This window comes from Callorhinchus milii, unplaced genomic scaffold (genome assembly GCF_018977255.1).
Source record: "Callorhinchus milii isolate IMCB2004 unplaced genomic scaffold, IMCB_Cmil_1.0 Scaffold3, whole genome shotgun sequence".
Classification (NCBI taxonomy): Eukaryota; Metazoa; Chordata; class Chondrichthyes; order Chimaeriformes; family Callorhinchidae; genus Callorhinchus; species Callorhinchus milii.
Window position 1 is genome coordinate 64847048 of NW_024704744.1, and position 15909 is coordinate 64862956.

The window sequence follows — 15909 nt, forward strand, 5'->3', positions numbered from 1 at the left end:
AGAAGTGCCGTCCTTCAGATAAGACATTAACCTGAGGTCCCGTCTGTCTGTTCAGGTGGAGTTAAAGATCCCATGGCACTATTTGAAAAGAAAAGGGAGTTTACATAAAATTAGTCATTCACCTCATGGCTGTCTGTGGGATATTGCAGTGTATAAATTGCCCCCCAAGTTTGCCTACAAAATACACTCAGAATACTTCATAATACAAATGTTGTTAAGCCCTTTGAGACATCGACAACATGATAAGGCACTGTACCAAATGCAAAGATTATAAGCATGATAATGCATACAACTTTAATACTGTTTTCCTTTTTCTTTAAATATAAGTGATCCCTGGTTCAAGAAACAACCTTCTGGTGACTCTTCTCAAAATAACTGAGCTGCAAAAGCAGAAAGAGGCCTGTATGGAATTGGGGCACATTGGAAGACCGGCTCTGCTTATGCAAGTATTAAATGCAAGGATTAATATTATTTGTTGTCAAAAAAAATCCAAAAATATTTACTGATTTAAATAAAGTTCTGTTAATGGCAGATAGTAGATTCAAACTAAAACAAATGCAGACATCTTGCCGAGTTGCGGATCCTAACCTGGAATGTAATGAGAATGAAATCCTTTATCCTGGGCAGAGGTGCAGTGCTCAGATCCGCTGCGGAAAAAATTGACTCGGCCTGCCACTATGCTGATAAATCTCTTCATCAATGCATTAAAATAAAGTGCTTGGTTGAATGCTAATGCAAGAAGCATGATGGGGAAATGTAAAGAAGGAGCAGAACAGTGGGAGGGAGAATACATTAGAGGCAAGAGCATCATGAGGGATTCCAAAAGACATCAACTAGTGTGACATGGTGCAAGGTCAGTGCAGATAGGTACAAACAGTAATATTTTTGTTTTTAAATTTTCACCCGATTTCAAAATATTATTTTTTTGAAGCACGGTAAATAATAAATATCAACTATTGAGTAATTCATAATGAGCTTCTTTATTATGCAGATAATTTACAATAGTAATTCATAACCAGTTTTTTAGAATGCAGTTCATTTCCACTAATGTTAATTTACAGCAAAAGCTCCCACGCTCGCCTACAAATACACAAGCACTACACAGTAAATGTCAATGTCTTGATGACATGAAAAGGCACTGTCTCAAATACAAGGATTGTTATTATTATTAACAAAATACAGGGTGACCAAAAACTCATGAAGCTACCCTATTATCTAAAACAAATCATTTCTTTAAGACGTATTAGATGTTATAATGGTATCACGACTTTATAATAATAATCTTTGCATTTGATATAAGGCCTTAACACATCTTCGAGACGTCTCAAAGCACTTCACAGAATGTACTGTAAAGTGAATTAATTGTACATTTTGTGGGCGAAACGCAGCAGCCAATTGCACACAGCAGTGTCCCACAAACAGCCGTGGATGGAAGTGATCAATTTTGACCAATTTTCTTTTTGAAGGAATTATTAGCCCCGGAAAACCGATCTGCCAATCAACTAACAGCTGGGTTCCTATGTACTGCGAGGTAAACAGAGGTGTGTGGAGTAAAGAAACTTGCCCAACATTTCGCCCGGCCGGGAATCGAACCCAAGTCCTCTTGCTTGCAAAACGAGCGCTCTTAACCACTGAGCTATAGGACTCTTGAGCTATACTACTGAAAAATAGTACATCTCAGCCCTGATTGTAACTTGGAATTGTTGCTTAGAGGCACGAAAAACTAGTTTAAAAATGATGGATGAAGGAAGACTGAGCGGGAGAGTGATGGGATAAGAAAAGCAGAATTCTAAACGCAAACTCCTAACACAAACCATACCCAGAGGAGTTAGCATTCTATTGTGCTATTAATAATAATAATCCCTGCATTTGATAAAGTGCCTTTACACGTCTTCGAGATGTCTCAAAGCGCTTCACAGATTATACTGTAAAGTTAATTGACTGTATATTTTGTGGGAGAAACCAATTGCACACAGCAGTGTCCACAAACAATCGTGGATTGAGTGAGCAAATATTATAACATATATAATTTTTCAAAGGGATTATTACCCCTGGAAAATATTGTTATTACATTATATGGGAAACCTATTTCCACTTAATATTCGTCAATTCACTTCATGGCTGTTTGTGGGGCACTGCTTGTGTGCAAATTGGCTGCCACATTTGCCAGAAATACAGTCACTACATTTTACAATAAAATTCATATGTTTTCACTCTGACCCAGGAGTTTACAGAGAGCAATCTTCATTTCTTCCACTCCCTCTCCTTGCTGCCTACACCCTATCAACACACATAGAGGCACGATAAACTAGTTTAAAAATGACGGACGAGGGAAGACTGAGTGGGGAGAGTGATGGGATAGGAAAAGCAGAGTTCCAAGTGCAAACTCCTAACACAAACCACAGGAGGAGTGAAGCATTATCATCCGGAACAGTTTTAGCCTCGAAAGAGAAGTGAGTAAATTAGTTTACATGGGAACTGTGTGCGTGTGTGTACCTGGAGCCTGTGTGTGTGTGTGTGTGTGTGTGTGTAGTTGGAGCCTGTGTGTGTGTGTGTGTAGTTGGAGCCTGTGTGTGTGTGTGTGTGTGTGTACTTGGAGCCTGTGTGTGTGTGTGTACCTGGAGCCTGTGTATGTGTGTGTGTGTGTGTGTGTAGTTGGAGCCTGTGTATGTGTGTGTGTGTGTGTGTGTGTAGTTGGAGCCTGTGTGTGTGTGTGCGTGTGTGTGTGCGTGTGTGTAGCTGGAGCCTGTGTGTGTGTGTGTGTGTGTAGTTGGAGCCTGTGTGTGTGTGTGTGTGTGTGCGTGTGTGTGTAGCTGGGAGGCCTGTGTGTGTGTGGTTGTGTGTGTGTGTATGTGGGAGCCCTGTGTGTGTGTGTGTGTGTGTGTGTGTGTAGTTGGAGCCTGTGTGTGTGTGTGTGTGTGTGTGTGTTGGAGCCTGTGTTTGTGTGTGTGTGTGTGTATTGTACTTGGAGCCTGTGTGTGTGTGTGTACCTGGAGCCTGTGTGTGTGTGTGTGTGTAGCTTGGAGCCCTGTGTGTGTGTGTGTGTGTAGCTGGGAGCCCTGTGTGTGTGTGTGTGTGTGTGTGTACTTGGAGCCTGTGTGTGTGTGTGTAGTTGGAGCCTGTGTGTGTGTGTGTGTATGTGTATGTGTGTGTGTGTAGTTGGAGCCTGTGTGTGTGTGTGTAGTTGGAGCCTGTGTGTGTGTGTGTATGTGTGTGTGTGTGTGTGTAGTTGGAGCCTGTGTGTGTGTGTGTGTGTGTGTAGTTGGAGCCTGTGTGTGTATGTGTGTGTGTGTGTGTGTGTGTGTAGCTGGAGCCTGTGTGTGTGTGTGTGCGTGTGTGTGTAGTTGGAGCCTGTGTGTGTGTGTCTGTGTGTGTGTGTGTGTGTAGTTGGAGCCTGTGTGTGTGTGTGTATGTGTGTGTGTGTGTGTATGTGTGTGTGTGTGTGTATGTGTGTGTGTGTGTGTGTAGTTGGAGCCTGTGTGTGTGTGTGTATGTGTGTGTGTGTGTGTGTGTGTGTGTGTGTGTGTAGTTGGAGCCTGTGTGTGTGTGTGTGTGTAGTTGGAGCCTGTGTGTGTGTGTGTGTGTGTGTAGCTGGTCAGTGTGTGTGTGTGTGTGTAGTTGGAGCCTGTGTGTGTGTGTGTGTTGTGTGTGTGTGTACCTGGAGCCTGTGTGTGTGTGTGTGTGTGTGTGTGTGTGTAGTTGGAGCCTGTGTGTGTGTGTGTGTGTGTGTGTGTGTACCTGGTGTGTGTGTGTGTGTGTGTGTGTAGCTGGGAGCCTGTGTGTGTGTGTGTGTGTGTGTGTATGTGTGTGTACTTGGAGCCTGTGTGTGTGTGTGTGTGTGTGTGTAGCTGGAGCCTGTGTGTGTGTGTGTGTGTGTGTGTGTAGCTGGAGCCTGTGTGTGTGTGTGTGCGTGTGTGTAGCTGGAGCCTGTGTGTGTGTGTGTGTGTGTGTGTAGTTGGAGCCTGTGTGTGTGTGTGTGTGTGTGTGTGTGTACCTGGAGCCTGTGTGTGTGTGTGTAGTTGGAGCCTGTGTGTGTGTGTGTGTGTGTGCGCGTGTGGAGCTGGAGCCTGTGTGTGTGTGTGTGTGTGTAGTTGGAGCCTGTGTGTGTGTGTGTGTGTAGCTGGAGCCTGTGTGTGTGTGTGTAGTTGGAGCCTGTGTGTGTGTGTGTGCGTGTGTGTAGCAGGAGCCTGTGTGTGTGTGTGTAGCTGGAGCCTGTGTGTGTGTGTGTGCGTGTGTGTAGCTGGAGCCTGTGTGTGTGTGTATGTGTGTGTACTTGGAGCCTGTGTGTGTGTGTGTACCTGGAGCCTGTGTGTGTGTGTGTGTAGTTGGAGCCTGTGTGTGTGTGTGTGTGTATGTGTGTGTGTGTAGCTGGAGCCTGTGTGTGTGTGTGTAGGCTGGAGCCTGTGTGTGTGGTGTGTGTGTGTGTGTGTGTGTAGCTGGAGCCTGTGTGTGTGTGCGTGTGTGTAGTTGGAGCCTGTGTGTGTGTGTAGTTGGAGCCTGTGTGTGTGTGTGTGTGTGTGTGTGTACCTGGAGCCTGTGTGTGTGTGTGTGTGTGTGTAGTTGGAGCCTGTGTGTGTGTGTGTGTGTGTGTGTGTAGCTGGAGCCTGTGTGTGTGTGTGTGTGTGTGTAGTTGGAGCCTGTGTGTGTGTGTGTGCGTGTGTGTGCAGGAGCCTGTGTGTGTGTGTGTAGCTGGAGCCTGTGTGTGTGTGTGTGCGTGTGTGTAGCTGGAGCCTGTGTGTGTGTGCGTGTGTGTGTAGTTGGAGCCTGTGTGTGTGTGTGTGTGTAGTTGGAGCCTGTGTGTGTGTGTGTGTGTAGTTGGAGCCTGTGTGTGTGTGTGTGTGTGCGTGTGTGTACCTGGAGCCTGTGTGTGTGTGCGTGTGTGTGTAGTTGGAGCCTGTGTGTGTGTGTGTGTGTGGTGTGTGGGTGTTGTGTGTGTGTGTGTGTGTGTTGTGGTGTGGTGTGTGTGTGTGTGTGTGTGTGTGTGTGTAGTTGGAGCCTGTGTGTGTGTGTGTGTGGTGTGTGTGTAGTTGGAGCCTGTGTGTGTGTGTGTGTGTGTAGCTGGGAGCCCTGTGTGTGTGTGTGTGTGTGTGTGTGTAGCTGGGAGCCCTGTGTGTGTGTGTGTGCGTGTGTGTAGCTGGAGCCTGTGTGTGTGTGTGTGTGTACTTGGAGCCTGTGTGTGTGTGTGTGTACCTGGAGCCTGTGTGTGTGTGTGTGTGCGCGTATGTAGCTGGTGCCTGTGCGTGTGTGTGTGTGTGTGAGCCTGTGTGTGTGTGTGTGTGTGTAGCTGGGAGCCCTGTGTGTGTGTGTGTGTGTGTGTAGCTGGGAGCCCTGTGTGTGTGTGTGTGTAGCTGGGAGCCCTGTGTGTGTGTGTGTGTGTGTGTGTGTGTGTGTAGTTGGAGCCTGTGTGTGTGCGTGTGTGTGTGTAGCTGGAGCCTGTGTGTGTGTGTGTGTGTGTAGTTGGAGCCTGTGTGTGTGCGTGTGTGTGTGTAGCTGGAGCCTGTGTGTGTGTGTGTAGCTGGAGCCTGTGTGTGTGTGTGTGTGTGTAGCTGGAGCCTGTGTGTGTGTGTGTGTGTAGTTGGAGCCTGTGTGTGTGTGTGTGTATGTGTGTGTGTGTAGTTGGAGCCTGTGTGTGTGTGTGTGCGTGTGTGTACCTGGAGCCTGTGTGTGTGCGCGTATGTAGCTGGTGCCTGTGTGTGTGTGTGTGTGTGTGTGTACTTGGAGCCTGTGTGTGTGTGTGTACCTGGAGCCTGTGTGTGTGTGTGTGCGCGTATGTAGCTGGTGCCTGTGTGTGTGTGTGTGTGTGTGTGTGTAGCTGGGAGCCTGTGTGTGTGTGTGTGTGTGTGTGTGTGTGTAGCTGGAGCGTGTGTAACTGGTGTGTGTGTGTGTGTGTGTGTGTAGCTGGAGCCTGTGTGTGTGTGTGTGTAGTTGGAGCCTGTGTGTGTGTGTGTAGCTGGAGCCTGTGTGTGTGTGTGTGTGTGCGTGTGTGTAGCTGGAGCCTGTGTGTGTGTGTGTGTGTGTATGTGTGTGTACTTGGAGCCTGTGTGTGTGTGTGTGTGTGTGTGTAGCTGGGAGCCCTGTGTGTGTGTGTGTGTGTGTGTGTGAGCTGGGAGCGCTGTGTGTGTGTGCGTGTGTGTGTGTAGCTGGAGCCTGTGTGTGTGTGTGTGTGTGTAGTTGGAGCCTGTGGTGTGTGTGTGTGTGTGTGTAGCTGGGAGCCCTGTGTGTGTGTGTGTAGCTGGGAGCCCTGTGTGTGTGTGTGTGTGTGTGTGTAGCTGGAGCCTGTGTGTGTGTGTGTGTGTGTAGTTGGAGCCTGTGTGTGTGTGTGTGTATGTGTGTGTGTGTAGTTGGAGCCTGTGTGTGTGTGTGTGTGTGTGTGTACTTGGAGCCTGTGTGTGTGTGTGTGTACCTGGTGTGTGTGTGTGTAGCTGGTGAGTGTGTGTGTGTGTGTGTGTGTGTGTAGCTGGGAGCCCTGTGTGTGTGTGTGTGTGGTGTGTATGTGTGTGTACTTGGAGCCTGTGTGTGTGTGTGTGTGTGTGTAGCTGGAGCGTGTGTGTGTGTGTGGTGTGTGTGTGTGTGTGTGTGTGTGTGTAGTTGGAGCCTGTGTGTGTGTGTGTGTGTGTGTGTGTGTGTAGCTGGAGCCTGTGTGTGTGTGTGTGTGTGTGTAGCTGGAGCCTGTGTATGTGTGTGTGTGTGCGTGTGTGTAGCTGGAGCCTGTGTGTGTGTGTGTGTGTGTGTGTATGTGTGTGGGAGCGCTGTGTGTGTGTGTGTGTGTGTGTGTAGCTGGGAGCCCTGTGTGTGTGTGTGTGTGTGTGTGTGTAGCTGGGAGCTGTGTGTGTGTGTGTGTGTGTGTGTAGCTGGAGCCTGTGTGTGTGTGTGTGTGTACTTGGAGCCTGTGTGTGTGTGTGTACCTGGAGCCTGTGTGTGTGTGTGTGTGTGTGTGCGCGTATGTAGCTGGTGCCTGTGTGTGTGTGTGTGCGTGTGTGTAGTTGGAGCCTGTGTGTGTGTGTGTGTGTGTAGCTGGGAGCCCTGTGTGTGTGTGTGTGTGTAGCTGGAGCCTGTGTGTGTGTGTGTAGCTGGAGCCTGTGTGTGTGTGTGTGTGTGTAGTTGGAGCCTGTGTGTGTGTGCGTGTGTAGTTGGAGCCTGTGTGTGTGTGTGTGTATGTGTGTGTGTGTAGTTGGAGCCTGTGTGTGTGTGTGTGCGTGTGTGTACCTGGAGCCTGTGTGTGTGTGTGTGTGTAGCTGGAGCCTGTGTGTGTGTGTGTGTATGTGTGTGTGTGTAGTTGGAGCCTGTGTGTGTGTGTGTGTGTGTAGCTGGAGCCTGTGTGTGTGTGTGTGTGTGTGTGTGTAGTTGGAGCCTGTGTGTGTGTGTGTAGTTGGAGCCTGTGTGTGTGTGCGTGTGTGTGTGTGTGTGTAGTTGGAGCCTGTGTGTGTGTGTGTGTGCGTGTGTGTAGTTGGAGCCTGTGTGTGTGTGTGTGCGTGTGTGTACCTGGAGCCTGTGTGTGTGTGTGTGTGTAGTTGGATCCTGTGTGTGTGTGTGTGTGTGAGTGTGTGAAGGGGCGGGGCCTGCCTCCGGCTGGGCGGGGCCTGTGTTTGGTGGGCGGGACCTGTGCCGGGCTGTGCGGGTGTGTGGGCGGGGCCTGTGCCGGTCTGGGCGGGGTGTGGGCGGGGCCTGTGTGTGTGGTGGGCGGTGCCTGTGTGTGGGGTGGGCGGTGCCTGTGTGTGGGGTGGGCGGGGCCTGTGTGTGGGGTGGGCGGGTGTGCTGTGTGGTGGCGGGGCGGGCGGGGGGCGGGGGTGGGCGGTGCCTGTGTGTGGTGTGGGCGGGGCCGGGCTGGGCCTTTGTGTGGGGTGGGCTGGGCCTGTGTGTGGGGTGGGCGGGGCCGGGCGGGGGGGGTGGGCGGGGTTGTGTGTGTGGTGGGCGGGGCCGGGCGGTGGGGGGGGGCGGGGCCTGTGTGTGTGTGGTGGGCGGGGCCGGGCGGGGGGGGTGAGCCGGGGCCTGTGTGTGGGCTGGGCGGGGCCGGGCCGGGGGGGCGGGGTCCTGTGTGGGTGGGCGGGGCCTGTGTGTGGGCTGGGGGGCCGGCGGGGGGGGCGGGGTCTGTGTGTGTGGTGGGCGGGGCCGGGCGGGGGTGGGCGGGGCCGGGCTGGCGCCGCTGGGACATGGCAGAGCGGCCTGGCCGCTGTGAGCGGAGCTCAGCACAGCGCAGCACTGCGGCCGCCAGCACTGAGCAGCGGGGAAAATGGCGGGAAGGAAAAGTCTGCTCCTGGAAGGTGAGTTGTCACCATCATCACCGCCTTCTCCCCGAGAGAGAGAGAGAGAGAGACAGAGAGACAGACATGGCCGCCGCGGTGTGTGTGTGTGTGTGTGCGCCAGGAGGCGGCGGTGCCTGTGTGTGTGTGTGGTGTGTGTAGGTGGTGGTGGCGGTGTACACAGTGCGGTCTGTGTAGAGGCCCCAAAAAGGCTCCCTCCAGACTAGGCCTTTAGTTGGGAGCAAAGGGCATTGCTCCCCAAGTTATCTCTCTCCCTCTCTCCCCTTAGTCAGGTTTACAGCAAATAAGGAGAGGATTGGCTAAGGCCTGACCAGCGCCACCGCCCCGGGCCCCGCTAAGGTTATTTGAGTAATCTTCCTCCCCCCCCACCACCCTCCACCATAATCATCATCATCATCATCATCATCTCTCTCTCTGCTTGTGCACGTTTAGCCATCTGCCTGTAGTCTGTCTGTTTCTCTGTCTTTCTGTTCTTGATTTTAAACAAATAAAGTCACGGTCGATGTTATATTCCCCCCTCCTCCCCCCCTCCATAATGGTATATAATTGCATTACATAATCCCCATTTGATGTACAGGGAGGTGCAAGTTTGACAGTAATTGTGGCAAGTGTTGTACGACAGTAAGTGTTGTACGGTTTTACCTGTGACACCAATGTGCTGCTCCCAATACCCAAATCTCAGCTCCTGTGACATTATTTTGGTTAATGGAGTTAATAGGACAGCGCAAACCGGTTCAGCTTTTACAGTGGCACCCACTGAAAGTAAACTTTACATTTTCTTTTGTTACTTTGCCTTTCAATACCCACAGACAGCAAAATCAGATTGTTTAGTTTGTGTTGGACTGCAGGGGAGCGCTGTATAATCTGAGATCCCAGCGCCTTGGGACGTCATCCTGACGTGAAAGGTGCAATACAAATGTAATTTGCTGTATTGTTGCTCCATGTTGGACTGCAAGGGAAGATTTTCTTTCTGTGTGAGATAGTCCTGCGGGCAATTTTTGGGTCAAAAATGTATGCTTTTATTCCCCTTACCTTCTTCCCGCCCCCCATGGTGAGCTTTGACGTAGGCCCAGAGTGTTGGAATTTATATGTAAATATCAAAATAGATAAGTGGTGATTTTAAAGTTTATGAAAATTAAATAGTAACTGAACTTTAAATCGTATAATTTCTTTGCTTTGAACCATAGCATTACAAATTCGTATATAATAATTATTTACAACACAACTATTTATTTAAGGCCTAATTTGGATGGCCAAAATGATTTTAACTCACTATATAATGGGGTTATTATGGAGGCTTATGCTTTTGAAAACCACCTCAAGTTCTCAGGCTCGCCCTTAGTTTTAGGCCCTATATAAATGAACTCGCTTCAATATGTTAAGAATTTAATTAGATTTGAATTAAACTTCATTAGTGTCTTCCTATCAGACAGACACATATGTGTGAGTCTCATGGGAATATTTGTGTATCAGTTTTCAATATTAGGCATAATTATGTGTTTGCCAATTTGTCTCCTCTCTTCTGAAGGCACTGCCTCGCTGAGGTACAGTTACATTGGCACTGACTGTACTCTGATATTTTGCCCAAATATGTTAAATCTTTCATGATTGAGTCTAGACACTGAGGACCAACAGGTTGTGGGACCGTGAAAGGCATCACAGCTGAGCACAATTGTGTTATTAGTTGGCAACACATGAGGGGGAGTAGAGAGGGCTCCTCGATACTGATCAAGACCGGAAAGTGTCTCGAGTTTTTCTCTGATGAGATTAATTGCCCTAATGGTTTCACTGGCTTAGCTAAACTAGCATATACTGTAATAACAAGATATGCTCTTTCTAGTCTGTATGGATTAGTGCTATACTGGATTGCATCTTTATTTACTGGATCATGAGCTGGGCCAATAGAAACGTGCGGCCGTACTTTTTCTGCGGAATCCGCCTCAAAAGCCCTCATCCGCTACAAATGCGCTACAAACTTCCCCTTTCCCTGCTAACCTACACAGTGACCGAGGCCCTGCTAACCTACACAGTGACCGAGGCCCTGCTAACCTACACAGTGACTGAGGCCCTGCTAACCTACACAGTGACCGAGGCCCTGCTAACCTACACAGTGACCGAGGCCCTGCTAACCTACACAGTGACCGAGGCCCTGCTAACCTACACAGTGACCCCGGCCCTGCTAACCTACACAGTGACCGAGGCCCTGCTAACCTACACAGTGACCGAGGCCTGCTAACCTACACAGTGACCTCGGCCCTGCTAACCTACAGAGTGACCGAGGCCCTGCTAACCTACACAGTGACGAGGCCCTGCTAACCTACACAGTGACCGAGGCCCTGCTAACCTACACAGTGACCGAGGCCCTGCTAACCTACACAGTGACCGAGGCCCTGCTAACCTACACAGTGACCGAGGCCCTGCTAACCTACACAGTGACCGAGGCCCTGCTAACCTACCCAGTGACGAGGCCCTGCTAACCTACACAGTGACCGAGGCCCTGCTAACCTACACAGTGACCGAGGCCCTGCTAACCTACACAGTGACCTCGGCCCTGCTAACCTACACAGTGACCTCGGCCCTGCTAACCTACACAGTGACCTCGGCCCTGCTAACCTACACACTGACCGCCTGCACCGAGGCCCTGCTAACCTACACAGTGACCGAGGCCCTGCTAACCTACACAGTGACCGAGGCCCTGCTAACCTACACAGTGACCGAGGCCCTGCTAACCTACACAGTGACCGAGGCCCTGCTAACCTACACAGTGACCGAGGCCCTGCTAACCTACACAGTGACCGAGGCCCTGCTAACCTACACAGTGACCGAGGCCCTGCTAACCTACACAGTGACCGAGGCCCTGGTACTAACCTGTACACAGTGACCGAGGCCCTGGTACTAACCTGTACACAGTGACCGAGGCCCTGGTACTAACCTGTACACAGTGACCGAGGCCCTGGTACTAACCTGTACACAGTGACCGAGGCCCTGGTACTAACCTGTACACAGTGAGCTAAGCCTCGGGCTTCTTGCACTGTTTGCTTGATGCTGCTGCTGTGGACGGAGTAGCTCTGGTTGCGCATGTGCGGTGTGGGGGGTGTTGGGATTGCGGAAACAGTGCGAATGGGAACTCAGCTTCATCTGGTGCCCACGGCCTAACCTGAGTTCCTGCAGCCAATTCTTGCAAATGCTGTACTATTCACATTAACATTTTTAATATTTTAAACATAGCTACATTTTCTACCTACCTTTTCCTCTTGTATTTATGGAAGCCAACTAGGATTGTGGTGTATAATCTGTATGGCTGTTTGTCATATGTGGTGACTTTGCTGGGAGATGGCTCTGTGTGGTGTGTTTGCTGGAATTCTTTCCTGAATGTGTGGATAAATGCTCGTGCACAGTCCTGCAGGTGCCAGGTTCCTTCAGATGCCTTGCCAATTGGACATTCTTTGCATTTGGTCCTCAGTAAGAGTGAATAGGTTCTTTGACCTGCCTTGTCCTCGCTCAGTCAACACACAAGGAACAGGACACTATACCAGGGCTGGAAAAGACGTCTGGAAGATGGGATCAGGCACTATATCAAATGCAAGAAATATTATTATTATTTAATCTCATGGTCTAGGCTCTGATATTTGAATGTTGGGGCTCTGCTGTACTTTTGGAGGTGCTATCCTTCTGGTGAGACATTAAACCAAGGTTCTGTCTATCTGTTCAGGTGGACACAATAAAACCCATCACATTATTTGACACGAGAATGGAGTTTCTGCTGGTATCCTGGGCTAACTATCCAATTAATTGTGTCTGTTTATGGGACAAATACAGAGTCACTACACTTTCCGGGAAGCTCTGAAGCGTTCCGATGTGATAAGATTCAAAATCAAATGCAAGGATTATTTACTCCAGGTGCACTGCTCTATGATAAATTTAATCAGTGTTTTTTTTACTCTTTTCCTTTAGCTGTGGGCCCCAGATTGTGTTTGCTTTCTTCATTGCTGCTACTCACTGTTTGATGTTTTGTGGAATCCATCCACCAGTAGCCCTTAAACCCTCTCCGGTACTATGTCCTGCTGACTAACGTCTTTTACCTTATGTTCACATTGTTAGTTCTTTTCCAAGCTCACAATACTGAATTGTCCACATCAAATAAAATTTGCCATTTGCCTGCCCAGCTTCCAACTCTGTTCAGATCCATCTGTACAGTATTTGGCCAACCTGCTCTCTGTTTATCCCAGCCTGGTTTATCATTAGCTGACATACATAGCTTAGTTTCTGTCCTGAGATACAAATCATTTATGTACAGTGTCAACAGCACCTGCCCGAGCACTTATCCCTCAGGCATGTGCACTTTCAAGCAGGGGTTCGTGGACAATGATCAGTGGTGGGAATTGTGGCTGATGTTTTTTACTCTCTCTAGTCTGATGTGCTGAGATCAATTGTAGCATATCCCAAATACTGCCATGTCTGAGATCAGCTAACTCAGCAGCAATCGAAACGGTGATTTTGATCCGTGAATTTATGAAACAAGCCATTGCAGCATCCCCTTTTTTGTAATTCTTAAGCTGTAAAACAAAACAGTATAGTTTAAACATGCATTCAGAATGCAGAGTTCACCTGTATTTTTTCTGAAGTGATCAGCACCTGCCCAAGTGAAGAAAGTGATTTGCATCTCAGAATGATTGTTTGCAGCCATGGCCTTTTTCTTTTGAACTACCGTGAAGGGCAGAATGTCGGGAAAGATGAACAAGACATCAGGGCACTTGGATTCATTTAAAGAAATTGTTTGATGTTGGAATGGGCAGACTTGGTAGGGTAATTTTGAAGGATGAGATAATCTGTATCATAATGCATGTGCAGTAACAATGAATTGGGATGCAGTGCGATTTGTCAACATATAACTTGCTTTTTGTCAGCTTGAAGCTGCGTTTTCATGTTTAATATTGTTGTGCAAATCTACACAAAAATATTAAGCCTTTTGTCACCCATTCAGACGAACGCCAGTTCCTATTTTAAGCAATATGTGAGGTGAAGATGACATTTTTATTTTTAACACTTATTGAACCTAAGCAGTGAACAGATTTTCTTTTTTAAAGATATCAACAAGAAATAAAGAAAATAACATTGAATTGTCACCGAGTGCACCATGTTTTTGACATAGGATGGAACATTAGCAATCCGTTTACATTTTAACCTGATAAGTACCGCAGCATTGTTCATTTATCGGTGCTGCTGTGTTTTGTATAAGGAAAGAGGACGACATACTGAGTGGGTAATGGTTCCATGATTTAAGGACAGTGTTGAATATGAATCTTTTGCTATTGGAATGACCTGAAGTGTGCAGCCATAAATGTTACCAGAGTATAGACACTGAACTGTTGAGTAAAGATCCACATCTGAAATAACAGCAGACGATGCTGAAACGTGCAGCAGGTTTTATGACATCTGATCTTAAAGCATGATCTGTTAACGTTTGGGGTGGGGCCCTTCCTGAGGTTGGAACATTTGAACTGGGGGAACTGCTTTAGAGCAGTCTGGCGAGTCAAATCAATCCAACAAAACAGATATTCTGAAGAAGTGAAACAAAATTAGAACCATTAACTACTTGCGTCAAAGTGTTTGGATAAGGCATTGCTAGGTGTAAATCAGTTGCTGTGTTTGCCTACATAAGAACATTCACTTAATTTCTAATTGATCTTATTCTGTGAAGAGTTTCAAGATGTTTCTTTCCCAGGAAAAAGTGCTATATAACTAATAATCTTTGCATATGACACAGGTCTTTTCATGTCAGGAGGACAATAATAATAATCCTTGCATTTGATATAGGGCCTTATCACGTCTTCAAGACATCTCAAAGTGATGTATCAAAGCCCTTTACAGGATTTGCTGTAAAGTGCAGTGACTGTATTTGTAGGCAAATGCGACAGCCAATTTACTCATTGTGTGGTCCAAGAATTGTCCATGAAGTGAGTGACCAATTTTACCTTGGGAATTGTTAGCCAGGACACCAGGAGAAACTTTTTTCTCTTTTCTAGTAATGTATTGCCATGAAAGCTATAAGCTGCATTTTGTCTTTTTTGGCTCTGCAGTCAGTCACCACCATCATAATGACGTGGCTTATAAGATAGCAACTGATGTTGAGTTGTATGTTTTTTGGGGGGAAGGGGGGTAGGCAATTAAATTGTTGTTGGCAGTGGTTTTTTTTTAGAAGGGTGGGCTTCACAATTCCTTTTTCATATTCTTTCTAACTATCTCAATCACTGCATTATTTTCTACTTTATGATTTAGTGGAGTCCTGTAGCTCAGTGTTCAGAGCGCTCGCCTCGCAAGTGAGAGGACCTGGGTTTGATTTCCGGCAGGGTGAAATGTTCAGCAAGTTTCCTTATTCCACATGCCTCTGTTTACCTAGCAGTAAGTAGGAACCCGGTTGTTAGTCGATTGGCGGATTGCTTTTCCCGGGGGTAATAATTCTTTCAAAATAAATAAAAATTATTTGGTCACTCAATCCACGACTGTTTGTGGGACACTGCTGTGTGGAATTGGCCTCCAAGGTTCGCCCACAATATATACCATCAATTCAATTTACAGTATATTCTGTGAAACGCTTTGAGACATTTCGAAGATGTGATAAGGCGCAATATCAAATGCAAGGATTATTATTATTATTAAGTAACCCACAGATTGCAATTAACACTGAGACGAATGTACTAGAAATGTATAAATCTGTTCATATGTCTCGGTGCTGAGTTCAGTTGCGTTTTATGGGGATGGCAGCCATTGGCTGTGATTAAATAACCATTGGCTATTTATTGTGTGCATTAATCTGGAGGCCCTAAAACATCCTCTCCTTTTTTCCTATACTAGCTTTATACCAGTATCCTTTAATAGATGCAATTTTACAGGATAAGATAGAAATTCCTGCAATTCTTTTTAAAATTGGACAGTTTTATTGAACCAGGCTTTTCTCTTTTTTTTGTGGTGGTTTCTTATGCAAAGGTAATTAATGAAATCTCATTATTACTGTAATAATCCTTGCATTTGATACAATGCCTATTGCGTCAATGCCTCTGAGCCCTTCACAGTTAATTGCTGTAAAGTGTTTTTACTGTGTAGTTGTAGGCAAATATGGCTGTGAATGTCCATCTGCAATTGAAAGGCAGTATGCATATTCTGCATAACAATACTCCTTGCATTTGTTGTAGCCCCTTATCGCTCTCAAAAGTGCGTCATATGATTCACAGGATTTTCTGTATTTTGCAGGCAAATGCAGCCAATTTGCACACAGCAATGTCCTACTCATGAATTTTATCTGGCGGATTGTTGGCCAGGGCACTGGGAGACACTCCTTTCTCCATTCAATTAATATCATGGCACCGTTAATGGCCACCTGATCAGGCAGACAGGATCTTGGTTTAACGTTTCATCCAAAGGACAGCACCGACTGTTTAGTACTGCACCAATATGTCAACCTGGACTATGCACTCGAATCCTCGTGTTCTCCAAACCCATGGCCTGTTGACCCGGAGGTGAGAGCTATAGCCTGCAAAACTGAAGCTGCATTTGCTGGCTGAACCACAAACCCCTCTAATTTGATTCTGATCTTTCTCTGTTATAATAATAATAATCCTTGCATTTGATATAGTGCTTTTCATGTCTT

The 15909-nt window shown here is 47.4% G+C and overlaps 1 protein-coding gene across 3 annotated transcripts in view; it reads left to right on the top strand.

Annotated features, from left to right (window-relative positions):
- The first annotated feature begins 2243 nt into the window (after positions 1 to 2243).
- Positions 2244 to 15909, top strand: part of senp6a (SUMO specific peptidase 6a) — a 71695-nt gene continuing 58029 nt past the window's right edge. For 2 of the 3 annotated variants that reach the window (XM_007887801.2, XM_042333023.1), the window contains exon 1: positions 8118 to 8261. In XM_007887801.2, coding sequence (XP_007885992.1) covers positions 8231 to 8261 — 31 coding nt within the window. In that variant the 5' untranslated portion in view covers positions 8118 to 8230. Of the gene's footprint in view, positions 2454 to 8117; positions 8262 to 15909 lie in introns of those variants that run through there. The other variant, XM_042333022.1, reaches the window with a different exon arrangement.